Consider the following 18,121-nt stretch of genomic DNA (forward strand, 5'->3'; position numbering starts at 1 on the left):
ATGGTCTCGATCTCCTGACCTCGTGATCCGCCCGTCTCGGCCTCCCAAAGTGCTGGGATTACAGGCTTGAGCCACCGCGCCCAGCGTGTCCAGAGATTTCTACTGCACTCTTCGGTTATCTATTCTAGGACAAATATGGTCCATTAGAAGTCTGTAAATTCTGTGAGGATGATAGATGTACCTAGCTTATTTATAATTTTATCTCAGATATCCAACACAGTACCTTACATATATCTGCACTTAATTCATTTATGTTAAAATAATGTATGAAAAAATTATTGACTTGTGAGAATAATCATTTGAAGAGCTGTCTAGTGCCTGTACCAACAGAGGCTCTTTTTGGTTGGAGAATAGGATAAAAGAGTTGAGAAATGATAAACTGTCTAAGGAATCATTTAAACCTGAAAATCTTCCAAGGCATTCTCAATTGAAGGGGTGCTGATATCAAATTCAATTCCTCCATGAACATGAAAATATTGATTCTCTTTGTAGTGAAAATTCTGGCATTTAAAATCTCTTCCATAAATAAATGGAGGCAATTCTCGCTCTGTCTTGACCTTGTCATCTCAAAAAATGAAAACAAATTTTTATTTAAAAAGTGAACAGCACATAAACAATCATATTTTAAGAGATCTAACTTCTCATTCATGTAAACAAAGTAGGAAAATTTCAGATGAAATTAAAATCTTGGCAATTATAGTGCATAAAATTATTTATGCTGTTAATGTATATAAATATTTTAACATTAAAATATATTTTTGGGCATGCATAGTGGCTTATGCCTAAAATCCCAGCATTTTGAGAGGCTGAGAAAGGTGGACCGCTTGAGCCTAGGAGTTCAAGACCAGTCTGGACAACATGGTGAAACCCCGTCTCTACTAAAAATACAAAAACTAGCTGGATGTGGTGGCACACGCATGTAATCCCAGCTACTTGGGAGGCTGAGGCGGGAGGATCGCTTGAGCCCAGGAGGTAAGACCTGCAGTGAGCTGAGATCATGCCACTCCACTCCAGCCTGGGTGACAGAGTGACACCCTGTCTCAAATATATATATTACAGTGTCAATACTGCCCTCAGTCAATTACCGTATATATATATAGTATATATCTCAAATATATACATATATGTATATATAAAATATATTCATATATATGCATGTATATATAAAATATATTTATATTTTGAGCACTTTCTGTAGTTTCATTGTACAGACATTTCAAAAGTATGCTCAAAACATTGTTCTAGTTCTCGATTTATCATGAGCTCAAGATTAATATCTTACTCCCAATTATAAGAAAGGACCAGAAACTCTGTGCCTAAGAGAATCTTTGGTTAAATATACAAAAACTTATCTCAGCTAGTTTAGGTAAAAGGAGACGTTATAAAGACATAGATGGGTATATCTCACATACAGAAATAACCATCCTGTATTTCTGGAAGGTAATGAAACTACACAGATAACTTATTTTTTAAAATAATTTTCTCTCCTGGGTGTGGTGGCTCATGCCTGTAATCCCAGCACTTTGGGAGGCCGAAACAGGCGGATCACCTGAGGTCAGGAGTCTGAGACCAGCTTGACCAACATAGTGAAACCTTGTCTCTACTAAAAACAGAAAATTAGCTGGGCATGGTGGCAGGTGGCTGTAATCCCAGCTATTTGGGAGGCTGAGACAGAAGAACTGCTTGAACCTGGGAGGTGGAGGTTGCAGTGAGCCAAGATTATGAAACTGCACTCCAGCCTGTGCGACAGAGCAAGACTCTGCCTCAAAAAAATTTCTTTTCTCAAATTCCAGCAAAGGCTAGGTTTTTCAATATTTTGACTGGTTAGTAGAATACGATTTCATCAACATAAGGGACATAACGTATTTTGGGAAATATAAAAGGTAAAGAAAAGTACAAACAATAATATACACTATACACTCTGATCTCAGCACCTAGAATTAACTATTAACATTAGTCCTATTTGCTTCCCATAGTTTAAGTAATAAGATATTGTAGATATAGCTAACATTCTCTTTAAGCAAGTCCCTCTCAGTTCTATACATGCTCCCCACCACCCAAGAGCCATGCACTGTCATGATTCCATTTCTAATAGTTCACAGATATTGTTATCTTCAGCACCTGAATTCTCATGATACAAACTTTCACTAAAGAATTTGCAAAATTTCTGCTGAAAAGTTGCCATCTGAATAGAAAGCCCATTATAATAAGCCTACATGCTTGGAAAGCAATGAAAATGTATAAATTGTGTGCTAATCAGTGTAGAATGAAGAGTTTATACTGAAGTCCCATCAAATTCCATTAATTATGGCCTGTTTCAGCTCTCTATTCTCTTACATTGCTCTATTTGTTTATTAAAGTGCCAATACTACCCTCATTTAATTACTGTAGTTTTAATATGTTTCAATCTATTTTTCAGAAATGAAAGATCATTAACAACCCCTTGCTGCTCTATATTAATTTTAGAGTAAGTGTGTAAACTTCAGTGAAAAATATGATCAGGATTTTGAATAGAAGTACACTGAATTTATAGAGTAATTTGAATGAGATATGATACATTCACAGTGTTTTCCCATCATGGATATGGCATATTTCCCTATTCATACAGAACCTATTTTATTTTAACTTATTTTAAATGTTTCAGAAGTCCTTATAATTGGTATAAATATATACAAAGTACTATGTACATATGCTGAGTGTTTTTAATTACATTAGAGACATTAAATTTTGTTTGTTTTCTCTTTCTAACAGGTTATAGCTAGGTTACTGCCTGCACCCATATACTAGAAACAAAATTGCATTTAAACATATATTTAATATACACCTATATTTTATATTTGATTTTTGGTGATACTCTTACCTGAAAAAGGCTGAAGCAGACTACCTAAATATGGAACTTTCATTTTCTTCTTTAAACTCAATAGAAATGGAATCAGAAAACATATTAACTTTAGGTATCCTATCCCTCTTCTGATATCTTTTTTCTTCTCAAAGTGTTTTTGAATAATCTTTTTCTGAAGATATAATCTTTGCTGTAGTCTCTGGTAGGTACAAATATCAAGATAATCCTGATTATATTTTATAGCATTAGTAAGCCAATAGCCTGTTTCAAATATAAAGACATTTTCATACTGTTGAACTTGTGTGGTACTGAATGTTAACTTTAGCATAATATTTTCAGCATATTTCATAAATACAGCTGTTTCTTCGGGGCTATTGGGATCATATGTTGGATCTTCATTCACGTCTTCATCATAGATTTCATTAAAGTCTGGATCCTTTGTAATATCAGTCAAACCTTCATGATAAAAAAGGAAAATTTTAGATAGTGAAAATTTCATATTTGGCTTCTGGATAAATATGGAAGATTGAAAACAGGATTTTATCATGAAATCCTACTAACATGACAGTAAAGGAAAAATTAGATGCTGTAAACCAAATATAAAATTCTAAGCACCCCCCACAACGGACTGAACAGACCCGTTTTGGCCAAGGGGACCCCAGAGAAACCTTAAAAACTAAGTTCTTGGCCATGATGGGATCAGAGGTCAAACATGCCTCATTATACCCCTTTTCTTTTGTGGTTTAGACACAACAACTGATCAGCATTAATATTAAAATACAGATCATAAGACAGAATGGACCCTTTGTGGCAATAAGATACCAAACTATAAACAAAACCTAGGGCCATGCCAGGCAAGGGTGAAGTCACAAACCCCTCTACTTAAAGAATAAACTATGTTCTAACAGTCACAGGTTTTTCTTTTTTCTCTAACAGTTAAACAAACATTGTCCTCAAGATAAGCAATTTTAAAATAATTATGGCCCATTCGCCAACAGATGCTGAATAACTGACCTTCCTGTTCCCCACGCCATAACTAGAGTTTTGATTGGACAAGAGACTGACTTCAGTAATTTTCTCCTCATAAGACTACTGACCATGATGTGGTTCTGGACTGTTTACAGAGGCTGTACACATGAATGCCTTCAAGTCCCTGCTTCACCTTCTGACATATAATAAGGGCCTAATTGTAATGCATTTATATGTTAAGTCTCCACCCCAAAGTGAACATGGATCATCTGTAACGTGCATGTTTGTTCAATACACATGTTAGAACCCACTTCATGCATGTTCATAGCTCTTCCTATAACTTGTTACATATGTATACCTGAATATGTATACTTGGCCAAACAGTTCAGCTTAAATTCCTGTCTTGCTCCTCTCTTCCTCGAAGTGCCTGTCAGAATGGCCAGCTTGAAGACTGTAACCCTTTATAAGAAATATATAGATTCATTGCAATCTATATCAAAATAGCAGTCACTGTTCTTCACAGAAATAGAAAAAATAATCCTAAAATATATATGAAACCATGAAAGATCCAGAATAGCCAGTCATCCTGAGCAAAAAGAACAAAACTGGAGGAATCACATTACCTGACTTCAAAGTATATTGCAGAATGATAGTCACCAAAACTGCATCGTACTGGCATAAAAATAGATGCATAGGCCAAAGGAGGTCAGAGAACTCAGAAACAAATGCAAACTTATACAATGAACTCATTTTCAACAAAGGTGCCAAGAACATATGCTGAGGAAAGAACAGTCTCTTCAATAAATGGCGCTGAGAAAACTGGATATCCATACACGGAAGAATAAAACTAGACCCGTCTCTCACCATATACAAACATCAAATAAAAATGGATTAAATACTTAAATCTAAGACCTCAAACTATGAAACTACTAAAAAAAATCGGGTAAACTTTTCAGGATATCAGTCTGGACAAAGATTTCTTGAGTAATACCTCACAATCACATTTTGCAACCCAAGCAAAAATGGACAAATGGGATCACATCAACTTAAAAAGCTTCTACATAGCAAAGGAAACAATCAACAAACTGAAGAGACAACCCACAGAATGGGAGAAAATATTTGCAAACTACCTATCTGACAAGGGCTTAATAACCAGACTATATAAGGAGGTCAAACAATTCTATTGGAAAAAAATCTAATCTGATTAAAAAAATAGGTGAAAGATCTGAATAGACATTTCTCAAAAGGAGACACAAACATGGCAAACAGGCATATGAAAAGGTGTTCAACATCTCTGATCATCAGAGAAATGCAAATCAAAACTATAAGATATCATCTTACCCCAGTTAAAACGGCCTTTATCCAAAAGACAGGCAAAAATGAATGCTTGCTGGATGTGGAGAAAAGGGAACCCTAGTACACTGTTGGAGGTAATGTAAACTAGTACAGCCACTAGGGAGAACAGTTTGGAGGTTTCTCGAAAAACTAAAAATATAGCTACCGTATGGTACAGCAATCCCACTGCTGGGTATAAACCCAAAAGAAAGGAAATCGGAATATCAAAGGGTATCTGCACTCCCACGTTTGTTGCAGCACTGTTCATAATAACCAAGATTTGGAAGCAACCTAAGTGTCCATCAACAGATGAATGGATAAAGAAAATGTGGTACATATACACAACGGAATACTATTCAGCCATGAGATTCTGTCATCTGCAACAACTTAGATGAAACTGGAGGACATTATGTTAAGTGAAATAAGCCATGCACAGAAAGACAAACTTTGCAAGTTCTCACTTATTTGTGGGAGCTAAAAATTAAAACAATTGACCTAATGGAAATAGAGATGGTTACCAGAAGCTGGGAAAGGTGGCAGGGAATGGTGGGGCAGGAGGGGACTGGGGATAATTAATGGATACAAAAATATAGTTAGATAGAATGAATAAGATCTAGTATTTGACAACACAACAAGGTGACTACAGACAACAATTTATTATACATTTAAAAACACTAAAAGAGTATAATTGGATTGTCTGTAACACAAAGAAAGGATAAATATTTGAGGTGAAGGACACTCCATTTACCCTGATGTGATTATTAGGCTTTGTATGCCTGTGTGAAAATATTTCATAAATATATATACCTACTATGTACCCACAAAAATTTTAAATAAAATAATTCAAAAAAAGAAATAGTCTCCATTCTAAATTTATAAATCTCATGATTCTTAAGTTAACAATGCCAATAAAATTGTGTAAGATGAAAGCAGACAGATGAGTAGGTTACTAAGGAGAGTGAAGAGAGATACAACATAAGTCCCAGCTTTGATCAAGGAAAATATAGAACAACAAGAAAACGTGATTTTTCTTCAACCAGGGTATCGGCTTCTCACTTGGGCCAAAAACATAGTTTGTTTTTTCAGGCTAGTATTATACATTGCTTTTTTTTTTTTTGCCAATAAGAAGCTAGACATACATAATAAACAAAGAAACTGCCAGCTAAGTAATCATCATTTAATAAGAATTAAAACTTGATTTTACTCTATCAAAAAATGACGAATTTCCCGTGCTACATTTTCTTGCCATTTACAAAGAAATTGAGGACTTTCTTCTTGTCAAATAGTCTTTTTAAAATAGTTATATCAGCCGGGTGCGGTGGCTCACACCTGTAATCCCAGCACTTTGGGAGGCCGAGACGGGCGGATCACGAGGTCAGGAGATGGAGACCATCCTGGCTAACGCGGTGAAACCCCGTCTCTACTAAAAATACAAAAAAAATTAGCTGGGCGTGGTGACAGGCGCCTGTAATCCCAGCTACTCGGGAGGCTGAGGCAGGAGAATGGCGTGAACCCGGGAAGCGGAGCTTGCAGTGAGTGGAGATCGCGTCACTGCACTCCAGCCTGGGCGACAGAGCGAGACTCCGTCTCAAAAAAAAGTTATATCTACAATGTTACCCTTAATTTAGGCTTGAGAAAACTGCTTGGAGTCATAAGACATGACTGTAGAAAATGTGGCATTTGTTTGCAATATATATGCTCTAAAGTGTAAATGATACGTCAATGTGTCCCCTCCTTTTTCCTTTTTTTTTTCTCAAATCTTTTTTTAAAAAAGGCCAGAATACTCTTGGGTTTTTAAAATGGCCACTATAAATCATCTCTTTTCTGCAAAATAGTTAGATAAATTATAAAGAAATGAGAGGGATTCTGGCAGTTTAAAGAAGTCTAAAAAGCCAGAGGGATTGTTGATAGCACTAAAACCTCATGGCTTGGGGTGGCTGGGAGCCAACAAAAACCACAAGAAGCCTTAGAAATTGAAAGCATTATGTGGAGGCTGTGAAGGACAGGCCATGGTGTAAAAATTTTTTTAAAACAAAAGGTGTAGTGAGACCCCTAATCACCTTCCCCAGATAGCACAGTCCTCCTCCTCTTCCTCACTAAAAGGGTACAAAGCACAGCTGAGGGTTGGGAGGAGCAGCTGTGCTGAAAACTAGTTAAATGAGAGTCTGAGTGCTAAACTGAGATATCCACAGTTCAGCACTTTGCCTCCTTTGGCCCCAGACTCACAGCCCTCCCTCCAAGCAGGAGACTGGAGGAAACAGACCTGCAGATATAACATCTGGGGGACAGGCTTCCCAGTGGAATGTCAAGGGTTCCTCCTCATCACTCTGCAGTGAGGTCTACCAGTGTTCCTGCCTCACTCTTAAATGAAAACAAGCAGCAAGGGTCGCCAGGCAGGTGAGGAGAGCCTCTCAGATGAAAGAGACACTGGAATTACAGGACCAGGGGCAGGGAGGGGTGCTAAAGGAAAGTGAAGTAGGCTTAAAGCAATGAGTTCTGACAAAAGGAAGGATGAAGTTATCAAGAAAGACATCTCTAAGGAAAAAATGGAACTTCATATCCCATTTTTTATCAAGAAGAGTTCAGCATTTCCCTCCGAAAGACTGGAACTGAATTAGTAATAAGTACATGTAAAATTTAGCTACTTGAAAAAAAAAAAAACCATGATTGTTTATATCATGAAAAATAATGTTCCCTGATTCAAAGACCAGAAGCAAAAAAAAGAAAAATAAAGTTATTAAAGAAAGGAAATGTTCCAGCCGGGACAACATAGTGACATAGTAAGACCTACAAAAAATAAAAAACAAAAAAATTAGCTGAGCATGGTGGCACATTCCTGTAGTCCCAGTTACTCAGGAGGCTGAGGCGGGAAGGTCACTTGAGCCCAGGAGTCTGAGATTGCAAAGAGCTGAGCTCATACCACTGCACTCAAGCCTGGGTGACAGAGTAAGAGCTTGTCCCTTAAAAAAAAAAAAAATTAAAAAACAAAGTGCACATTATGTAAATAAGCTGGAAGAAATATGTACAAAGTCATAGGAAAGTAAATAATGAAAAAGAATTTAATAAAAAATTAGATAAAATGAAATTTGGAGGATGAGGGGAATGAGGGGAAAAAAAAGTTTCCACAGCTTTAACCTCTTTTCTTTTTTTTTTTTTTGGAGACAGGGTCTCTGTCACCCAGGCTGGAGTGTAGTGGTATGATCTTGGCTCACTGCAGCAGCCTCAACCTCCTGGGCTCAAGTGATCTTCCCACCTCAGCCTCCCAATCATCTGGGACTACAGGCGTGCACCACCATGCCTGGCTAATTTTTGTATATTTTGTAGAGACGGGGTTTTACCACGTTGGCCAGCCTGGTCTCGAACTCCTGAGCTCAAGCGAACCACCTACCTCAGACTCCTAAAGTGTTGGAATTGCAGGTGTCAGCCACTGTGCCAGACGAATTCCCTTATATTCTATTATTACCCATTTAATTTCTACATGTATTGAAAGTTTACTATATGTCATGCACTGTATAAGGTGCTGAGAATTTAAAATCAAACCAAAAAAGACACAATTTTCTGTGCTCTCAAGAAGGAGCTTAATGTCTAATAAGGAAGAAAGAAATGAAGCCAATAATTTCAATTCAAAATACAAAGTATTTTTCTGTGCACAGATAAGAGTTCAAATAGAGGAGGCAGTGTCTGAATCAAGTCTCAAAAAATGAGTAGCAATAACCATAGGAAGAATGTGGACGAGTGGTGTGGGGTGAGCAGGAAGAAGGCATTCCAGATAGAGGACAGGGAATGAACAGAGGAAAAAACAACCCAACTCACATTACTCACTTGTGATATTAAATAAGTTCCCATTTTTTCTCAATATTTCTATTAAAAGTTCCCTTCTGCTATTTTGCTATCATGAGATGTTTTCTTCTTTCCTTCTATCCTCCTAGCCTTCTGGAAAGAGTCCAAGAATTTATGAATTAGATGAAGGAATCCACCCTAACTAAAATACCTGCTGAGAAAACTGGGTAACATGACCAGATTTTTGGTGTGCTCTATTCTCTACTATTGCTACTGTTTTTAAAGAATGATGTTGCTGGTGGTTTGCACAGTGCAAAGCTAAGTGAGAAGTAAAGGTTAACTTGGCCAAGACTGATTCCCAGCAGTCTGCCCTCCCAAAAAGAGTTGGCTTTCTGCACAACTCCTTGGAAATCCGCTGTGGCACAGTGTTTAAGGTAATCACATGGTCAGTTGCAAGGTGTGAACAGTTTTCCAGTCATGCCAAGAGAGGAGCTGTTGTTTTCCCAAACGTGAATAGTGAAGTAACAACTTACACTGCTGCTAGCTTGACACTGTGTACCTGCAATTACAAAGCTTGGACACCAGCTCTCTGATCATGCCAGTGGAGAGGTGGTACACTCCCTCAATCTCCAACACTAAGCTTAGAAGAAAAGGCTGCAGCCAAGTTTCCATGAGTCACACTGTGTATTAGACATCTTTTGTTCCCTACCTCACATCCTTTCAGACCACGTTTTTAAACTGTAGTTTTTGCTCCACGCAGACTTGACCTGACTGTACCTCGCCTCAAGTGCACCACAGGATTATTTTTGCCCTGAAGCTTCTCTGCCACTGCTGTTAAGACTCCTGATGGAACCCATCCAGCCATTCTGGTGTAGGAACAAATCTGAAAGCATGAGCGAGTTAACCCTCCATTCAAACTTTGGCTAATGACAGACAGTAGCCAGTGGATATACTCTTCCCTCATCTATCCTGTCTTAATCATTTAGAGCTACTATAAGAAAATAGCACAGACTGGGCAGCTTATAAAGAATAGAAAATTATTTCTCACAGCTGTAAGGGCTGGGATATCCAAGATCAAGTTAGATGTGGTGTCTGATGAGGACCCATTCCCTAGTTCATGGATGGTACCTTCTTGCTGTATCCGTACAGGGTGGAAGGGACAGGGCAGCTCTCTGGGGCCTCTTTTATAAGGGCATTAATTCCATTCATGAGGGTCTGCCCTCATGAACTAATCACCCTCCAATGGTCCCATGTCCTAATGCCATTAGTGATTAGGTTTCAACATTTGAATTTCAGGGAGACATAAACATTCAGACCATAGCACATCCCTTAGGCTGGCAATTCTGCAGTGTATTCTATATGACTCCTCAGAACGTCCCAACGAAATAAATCCCAATTGCCCAAATGGTGAAAAAGCTCAACAGCACATTCTTGGGTTGATGCTCCCTCCTTTTCTATTCACTTTTCCTGTCCCTCACTCCTGTTCCTTGGAATCATTTCTCAAAAACTAACTTGACTCATGTCCTTGTTTCTGATGCAATTTGGAGGATAACCTAGGCTAAAACATCTTGCTCTTGTATCCTTTCCTCTGACCTGATGCTTCTTTAATCATGTAGCATAAAAGCCCAAGGGTTCAGGTCCCTTTCTTACAGTCTGACTATTGGCTCTGTAGGATTTCACAGTGGTACTCCAGGTGTGGTGCATGATGGGGAAACCTGTGCCTATTCCTGCTACTGCCACCATGAGTTTCCCCCGATAAACTACTTCAGTAGGTCTAGTATGTATGCTGGTAGTCATTTACCATTGCTTGCACCACACATTGTTGAAGTTTCTAAAGCAGACACCCATTGTGCAGCGGAGGAAGAAACAAATATTTCTCCTAGGTGTAATGTTCATCTTGTTTTTTTTTCCTAAGAGATGGGGGTCTCACTATGTTTCCCAGGCTGCAGAGTAGTGGTTATTCACAGGTGCAAACATAGTACACTATAGCCTCGAATTTCTGGCCTCAAGTAATTTTCCTGCCTCAGCCTCCTGAGTAGCTGGGAATAAAGACAGATTCCACCATGCATGGCTGTGATGCTCATCTTTGATTGTCCAGGAGCCAACAGCATTAAGCACTTTATTGTAAACACACCCAGCACTATCCCCAGGCACAGGATAGTAGACTGACTGAATTTATTAAGGTTTCCAACCTCATTTATAAACAATTTTAAAAAGGTTTGAGGCAGAGAGCAGTGAGAATGCTGTTGCAGTGGAAAAGGGTGTTCTGTGCTACAGTGTTGCACAGTGTTGCAATAGAGATAAGCCAAAGTAGATGATTTTGAGAGATATTTTAAAAGTAGAATCACAAAACTCAAGATGTAAGTTTCCTATCAGGAAAGGACTGATATGTAGCTAATATGCATCAGTAACACCACATTGTTAAAATACACAGCTCTCAACTGGCAAACTGAATTGCTGCAGCCCCAAGCTCATTGAATACCTCCCTCCCCAGGGATCCCCTGAAAAGCTCCATGATCCAGAAAAGGGTAAATATGTCAAGCAGGAGGTCTTCGAGACCCTGCTCCAGCATTATGGCTGACGTCCATTCTGATTGGTCAGTGCCAGTACTGTGCTGGTGGTTAAGTGTTTTGAGTTTCACCCCTGAAAATGTAGGTGTAGAAAACAGACAGCATTTAGTCTTTTGGTGCTCTCCCTTTCCACCTACAACTTGACTAGAATGTTCCTATGTGTCTCTGATCCCCTTACCAGGTGCACCATTGCAAGGGAATCCTCATAGAGGGTGGCAGCCTCAGACATGACACACAGCTGGATGAAATAGACCAGATCCTGGGCCATGAAGTGGCTTGATGTAACTAACTTTGTCATCAAGTAAGCAGGAGCCCTCTCTTCCCTTAGTTACACAAAAAGACATGTGCTCCTTCCTGCCATGACCAGGTCTCTATTGGTGCTCTAACTGGATGATCCAAAGGCTTTCGTGGCTTTAACATGTGGATGATTAATCAATATGTATCTAACCTTTATCACTTTCTAGAATTTGACTTCTATACTGAAAGTTTCCATCTAGATATCTGAATCTAAAAAGAGCCTGTTGTTTCTTTACCAGTTTGGCATATGCCCATTCAGAATGATAGCTCATCAGTGCCACGTCCTCTCAAATGAGAGCCTCAGGTAAATTTGTAAAAAGGGAAACAAAAGTAAACACAATTTTTGTCAGAAATGTCAAGGCTCTAACGCTGTTGGAAATCATCACCCACTCTTGCTGATCCTTAACCTCCACGGACCTCAGATCTTCACAAAGCTCTTAGCATCACCTTGATCCAGATAAATTACCTTTAAATTAAAAAAATGGCTTAACATTCTCCAAGATAGATCATATGACAGGTCACAAAACAAGTCTCAATTAATTTAAGAAAATCAAAATTATATCAAGTATCCTCTCAGACCACAGTGGAATAAACTGGAAATTAACTCCAAAAGGAACCCGCAAAACTATACAAACACATGGAAATTAAATAATCTGCTCCAGAATGACCTTTGGGTCAACAATGAAACCAAGATGGAAATTTAAAAATCTCTGAACCAAACGATAATAGTGATATCAAAATGTCTGGGATTACAGCAAAAGTGGAGCTAAGAGGAAAGTTCATAGCATTAAATGCCTACATTAAAAAGTCCGAAAGAACACAAATAGACAATCTAAGGTTACACCTCAAGGAACTAGAGAAACAGGAACAAACCAAACCCAAATCAAGTAGGAGAAAAGAAATAACAAAGATTAGAGCGGAACTAAATGAAATTGAAACAAGAAAACAATACGAAAGATAAATGAAACAAAAAGCTGGTTTTTTGAAAAGATAAAATTGATACACCATTAGCTAGATTAACCAAGAAAAGAAGAGAGAAGATCCAAATAAGCTCAACTAGAAATGAAACAGGAATCATTACAACTGATACCACAGAAATACAAAAGATCATTCGGGGTTACTATAAACACCTTTATATGCACAAACTAGAAAATCTAGAGGAGATGGATAAATTCCTGGAAATATACAACCCTCCTAGATTAAATCAGGAAGAAACAGAAACTCTGAACAGACCAATAACAAGTAGAGAGCTTGAAACAATAAAAAATTGCCAACAACAAAAAAGTCCAGGACCAGATGGATTCACAGCTGCATTCTATCAGACATTCAAAGAAGAACCAGTATCAATCTTACTGAAATTATTCCAAAAGATAAAGAGGAAATTCTCCCTAAATTATTCTGTGAAGTCAGTATCACCCTAATATCCAAACCAGGAAAGGACATAACAAAAAAAGAAAACTACAGACCAATACCCATGATGAACATGGATGCAAAAATCCTCAAGAAAATACTAACGGAATCCAACAGCATATCAGAAAGATAATACACCATTATCAAGTGCGTTTCATACCAGGGATGAAGGGATGGTTTAACATATGCAAGTCAATACATTATATAGACAGATATATTATATCTGTGATACATTATATAGACAGAATCAAAAACAAAAATCATCTCACTAGATGCACTAGATGCAGAAAAAGCATTTGACAAAATCCAGCATTGCTTTATGATTAAAACTCTCAGCAAAATGGCCATAGAAGAGACATACCTCAAGGTAATAAAAGTCCTCTATAACAAACCCACAGTCAACATTATACTGAACAGGAAAAAGTTGAAAGCATTTCCCCTGAGAACTGGAACAAGACAAGGATGCTCACTCTCACCACTTCTATTCAACATAGTACTGGAAGTCCTAGCCAGAAGAATCAGACAAGAGAAATAAATAATGGGCATCCAATTTAGTAAAGAGGAAGTCAAACTGTGGCTGTTTGCCAATGATAAGATCATATGCCTAGAAAACACTAAAGATTCATCCAAAAACCTCCTAGATGCCATAAAGGAATTCAGTAAAGTTTCAGGATACAAAATCAATGAACACAAATCAGTAGCACTGCTATACACCAACAACAACCAAGCTGAGACTCAAATCAAGAACTCAATCCCTTTTGCAACAGTTGCAAAAAAACAAAAGAAGTAAAATAACATAACATAAAATAAAATACTTAGGAATATACCTAATCAAGAAGGTGAATAATTTCTATAAGGAAAACTACAAAACACTGCTGAAAGAAATCATTGATGACACAAACAAATGAAAACACAGCCCATGCTCATTGATGGGTAGAATCAGTATTGTGAAAATGACCATACTGCCAAAAGCAATCTACAGATTCAATGCAATTCTCATAGAAATACTATCATCATTCCTCACACAACTAGAAAAAACAATCCTAAAAGTCATATAGAACCAAAATGAGTCCACATAGCTAAAGCAAGACTAAGCAAAAAGAACAAATCTGGAGGCATCACATTACCTGCTTCAAAGTATACTACAAGGCTATAGTTACCAAAACAGCATGGTACTGGGATAAAAATAGGCACATAGACCAATGGAACAGAATAGAGAACTCGGAAATAAAACCAAGTACTTATGGGCAACTGATCTTTGACAAAGCAAACACAAACGTAAAGTGGGGAAAGGGCACCCTTATTCAACAAATGGTGCTGGGATAATTGGCAAGCCACATGAAGCTGGATCTTCATCTCTCAGCTTATCAAAAACCAACTCGAGATGGATCAAGAACTAAATCTAAGACCTGAAACCATAAAAATTCTAGAAGATAACTTGGGCAAACCCTTCTAGACATTGACTTAGGCAAACAGTTCATGACCAAGAACCCAAAAGCAAATGTAACATAAACAAACATAAACAGACGTGACCTAATTAAACTAAAAAGCTTTTAAACAGCAAAAGAAACAGAAACTCTACTGAGTAAACAGGCAACCCACAGAGTGGGAGAAAATATTTGCTAACTATGCTTCCAACAAAGGACTAATATCCAGAATCTACAAGGAACTCAAACAAATCAGCAAGAAAAAAACAAACATTCCCATCAAAAAGTGGACAAAAGATATGAATAGACAATTCTCAAATGAAGATATACAAAAGGCCAACAAACATATGAAAAATGCTCAACATCACTAATTATCAGAGAAATGCAAATCAAACCACACTGAGATACCATCTTACTCCTGCAAGAATGGCCATAATTTAAAAATCAAAAAATAATAGATGTTTGCATGGTTGTGGTGAAAAGGGAATACTTACACTACTGGTGGGATTGTAATGTAAACTAGTACAGCCACTATGGAAAACAGTATGGAGATTCCTTAAAGAACTAAATGTAGAACTACCATTTGATCCAGCAATTCCACTACCAGGTATCTACCCAGAGGAAAAGAAGTCACTATATGAAAAAGACACTTGCACACGTATGTTTATAGCAGGACAATTCGCAATTGCAAAAATATGGAACCAGTCTAAATGCCCATCAACCAATGAGTAGATAAAGAAAATGTGGTGGCCGGGTGCGGTGGCTCATGTCTGTAATCCTAGCACTCTAGGAAGTCAAGATGGGAGGATCGTTTGAGGCCAGAGGTTCGAGGCCAGCCTGTTCAACATAGGGAGACTCCCCCATTTCCAAAAAAAAGAAAATATATATACCATGGAATACTACTCAGCCATAAAAATGCATGAAATAATGGCATTCACAGCAACATGGATGGAGTTGGAGACCATTATTTTAAGTGAAGTAACTGAGGAATGGCAAGCCAAGTATTCTATATTCTCCCTTATAAGTGGGAGCTAAGCTATGAGGATGCAAAGGCATAAGAATGATATAATGGACTTTGGGGACTCTAGAGGAAAGGTAGGAGGAGAGTGAGGGATAAAAGTCTATACATGGGGTACAGTGTACACTGCTCGGGTGATCGGTGCACCGAAATCTCAGAAATCACCACTAAAGTACTTAGCCATGTAACCAAAAATCACCTGTTCCCCCCAAAACTATCGAAATAAAATTTAAACATTTAAAAAATGGCTTTGAATAAAAATAATTAAGAAGTAGCCATCTGCAGTGACTCACGCCTGTAATCCCAGCACTTTGGGAGGCCTGGGTGGGTGAATGGCTTGAGCTCAGAAGTTCGTGACCACCCTGGGCAACGCAGTAGGACTCCGTCTCAAAAAAAAAAAAAATCTTTTAAGAAGTGTTAAATTATCTTACCTGCTGAACTAAACTCTGAAAAAATGTCTTTATTTGTTTGAGGTTTTCCGTCGGCATCAACGTCCATGATGGTACGCCACAATTCAGAGAATCTAGCTCGTTTTTCTTTGGGCATATATATTCCATGCCATAGTGCTTTCAGCATGTAGTCAATATTGATCAGAATTTGCCCAATTCTGGTATCATAATAAGCTGGAGGTAACTGACAAGAAGAACTCTGATCATAATTAGCTTCTAAACTGATGGAAGGGATTTGATTTAGGCAATAAATTCCAATAGCCAACTCTCTTATCATTTGATGGACTTCTCTATAGTCTAAGAGGGCAGTAGGGTCCACGGGAGTCAGTAGGATTGCAGTGGAGAAGCCTACGTTATTCATTTGACTCATAATTCCACACGGGAGGTCTCCTTGAGAGCGAACGTCCTCTTTGGCAGACAACCAGCTAACCAGTGCGGTAGTTAGTAACTCCTGTATTTCACTCCGATCATATTTTTCAAAAAAAGCAGATGCATTTCTTTGTATTGCTAAATTTTCCAGGTAGGTTTCTTCATCTTGAACTTGCTCAAATCTAGGTAATCCTTTTTTGGGCAATCTTAACATTTCTAATTAAATCTAGTGTGTCCTTTTTGAAGCTTCTGCAATGAATAAAAAGGAAAAGATTATCAATAAAACCTGACATGGCAATGAAACTGGATTTCTGTAGAAATAAATCTGTACCTTTCACCTACATAAGGTTAATTTTTCATGGTCAACCGTTACAGTTTTCAAATTAACTGCAGTACATGAAAGCTGAAATTTGAATTAAAATAATTAAAATTATAAAATCTTTAACATTAACCATGTTCTGCTTTTCAAAGAAGTCAAAAGAGAAGATGCATGTCAAAAAGAAATGTTAAGTTTATGTGTGAGAAGCTACTGTTACATACTTATTTGTTGTTGGAGAGGCATTCTTTTGTGTCTGTTTGTGTCTGTTTGTGTTGCTATAAAGTAGTACCTCAGACTGCATAATTTATAAAGAAAAGAGGTTTATTTGGCTCACAAGTCTGCAGGCTATACAAGCATGGCGCCAGCATCTGCTCAGCTTCTGGGGAGAGCAAGCTTACAATCATGGTGGAAGGGGAAGGGGAGCCAGTGTGTCACATGGTAAGAGAGGGAACAATAGAGAGAAAGGGGAGGTGTCTACTCTTAAACAACCAGATCTTTCATGAGCTCAGAGGTAGAGTTCACTCTGCCAGGAAAGCACCAAGCCATTCATGAGGAATCCGCCCTCATAATCCAAACACCTCGCACCAAGCCCTACCTCCAACACTGGGGAACCTATTTTAACATGAGATTTGGTGGGGATAAATATCCAAACCACATGGATATTTATTTTGTTTTCAGTTTTTTAAAGCAAGACTATAATGACCTGCATGAAAGAAAAAGAAAGGGCAGGGCGCGGTGGCGCACGCATGTACTCCCAGCATTTTGGGAGGCCGAGGCAGGCAGATCACCTGAGGTCAGGAGGTCGAGACCAGCCTGACAAACATGGAGAAACCCCATCTCTACTAAAAATACAAAATTAGCCAAACGTGGTGGTATGCCTGTAATCCCAGCTACTCAGGGAGGCTGAGACAGGAGAATCACTTGAACCCGGGAGGCAGAGGTTGCAGTGAGCCAAGATCACGCCATTGCACTCTAGCGTGGGTAACAAGTGTGAAACACTGTCTCAAAAAAAAAAAAAAAAGAGAAGAAGAAGAAGAAGAAAAAGAAAAGGAAAGAAGCATCTGCTTAACTTTCAATTTCTGTGCCAATGAATGCCTCTCTGTTCCTGAAATAATAATAACCACAACTACTATTTATTGAGCATCTACTATATGCCAGGCTCTTTACTATATGATGGTTTTATTTATTTCATCTGATTGGTCTCTATTATATAGTGGTTCTCAAAATTTAGCTTGTATCAAAATCACCTGGGGCTTGTTCAAATACAAATCACTGAATCCCACCACTAAGTTTCTGATTCAATGAGCTGCAGTGGGGCCAGGAAATATGCATTTTA

The 18,121-nt window shown here is 38.1% G+C and overlaps 1 protein-coding gene across 1 annotated transcript in view; it reads right to left on the reverse strand.

Annotated features, from left to right (window-relative positions):
* ANKAR (ankyrin and armadillo repeat containing) overlaps positions 1-17,172 on the reverse strand; it is a 71,516-nt gene extending 54,344 nt beyond the window's left edge. Inside the window, exons 1-4 of the mRNA XM_011936469.1 lie at positions 17,120-17,172; positions 16,080-16,715; positions 2,861-3,298; positions 402-565 (exon numbers count right to left, since the gene is read on the reverse strand). Of these exons, the coding sequence (XP_011791859.1) occupies positions 402-565; positions 2,861-3,298; positions 16,080-16,680 (1,203 nt within the window). The 5' untranslated portion in view covers positions 16,681-16,715; positions 17,120-17,172. The remainder of the gene's footprint in view (positions 1-401; positions 566-2,860; positions 3,299-16,079; positions 16,716-17,119) is intronic.
* Positions 17,173-18,121: the final 949 nt, after the last annotated feature.

Source organism: Colobus angolensis, unplaced genomic scaffold (assembly GCF_000951035.1).
Source record: "Colobus angolensis palliatus isolate OR3802 unplaced genomic scaffold, Cang.pa_1.0 Scaffold153, whole genome shotgun sequence".
Lineage (NCBI taxonomy): Eukaryota > Metazoa > Chordata > Mammalia > Primates > Cercopithecidae > Colobus > Colobus angolensis.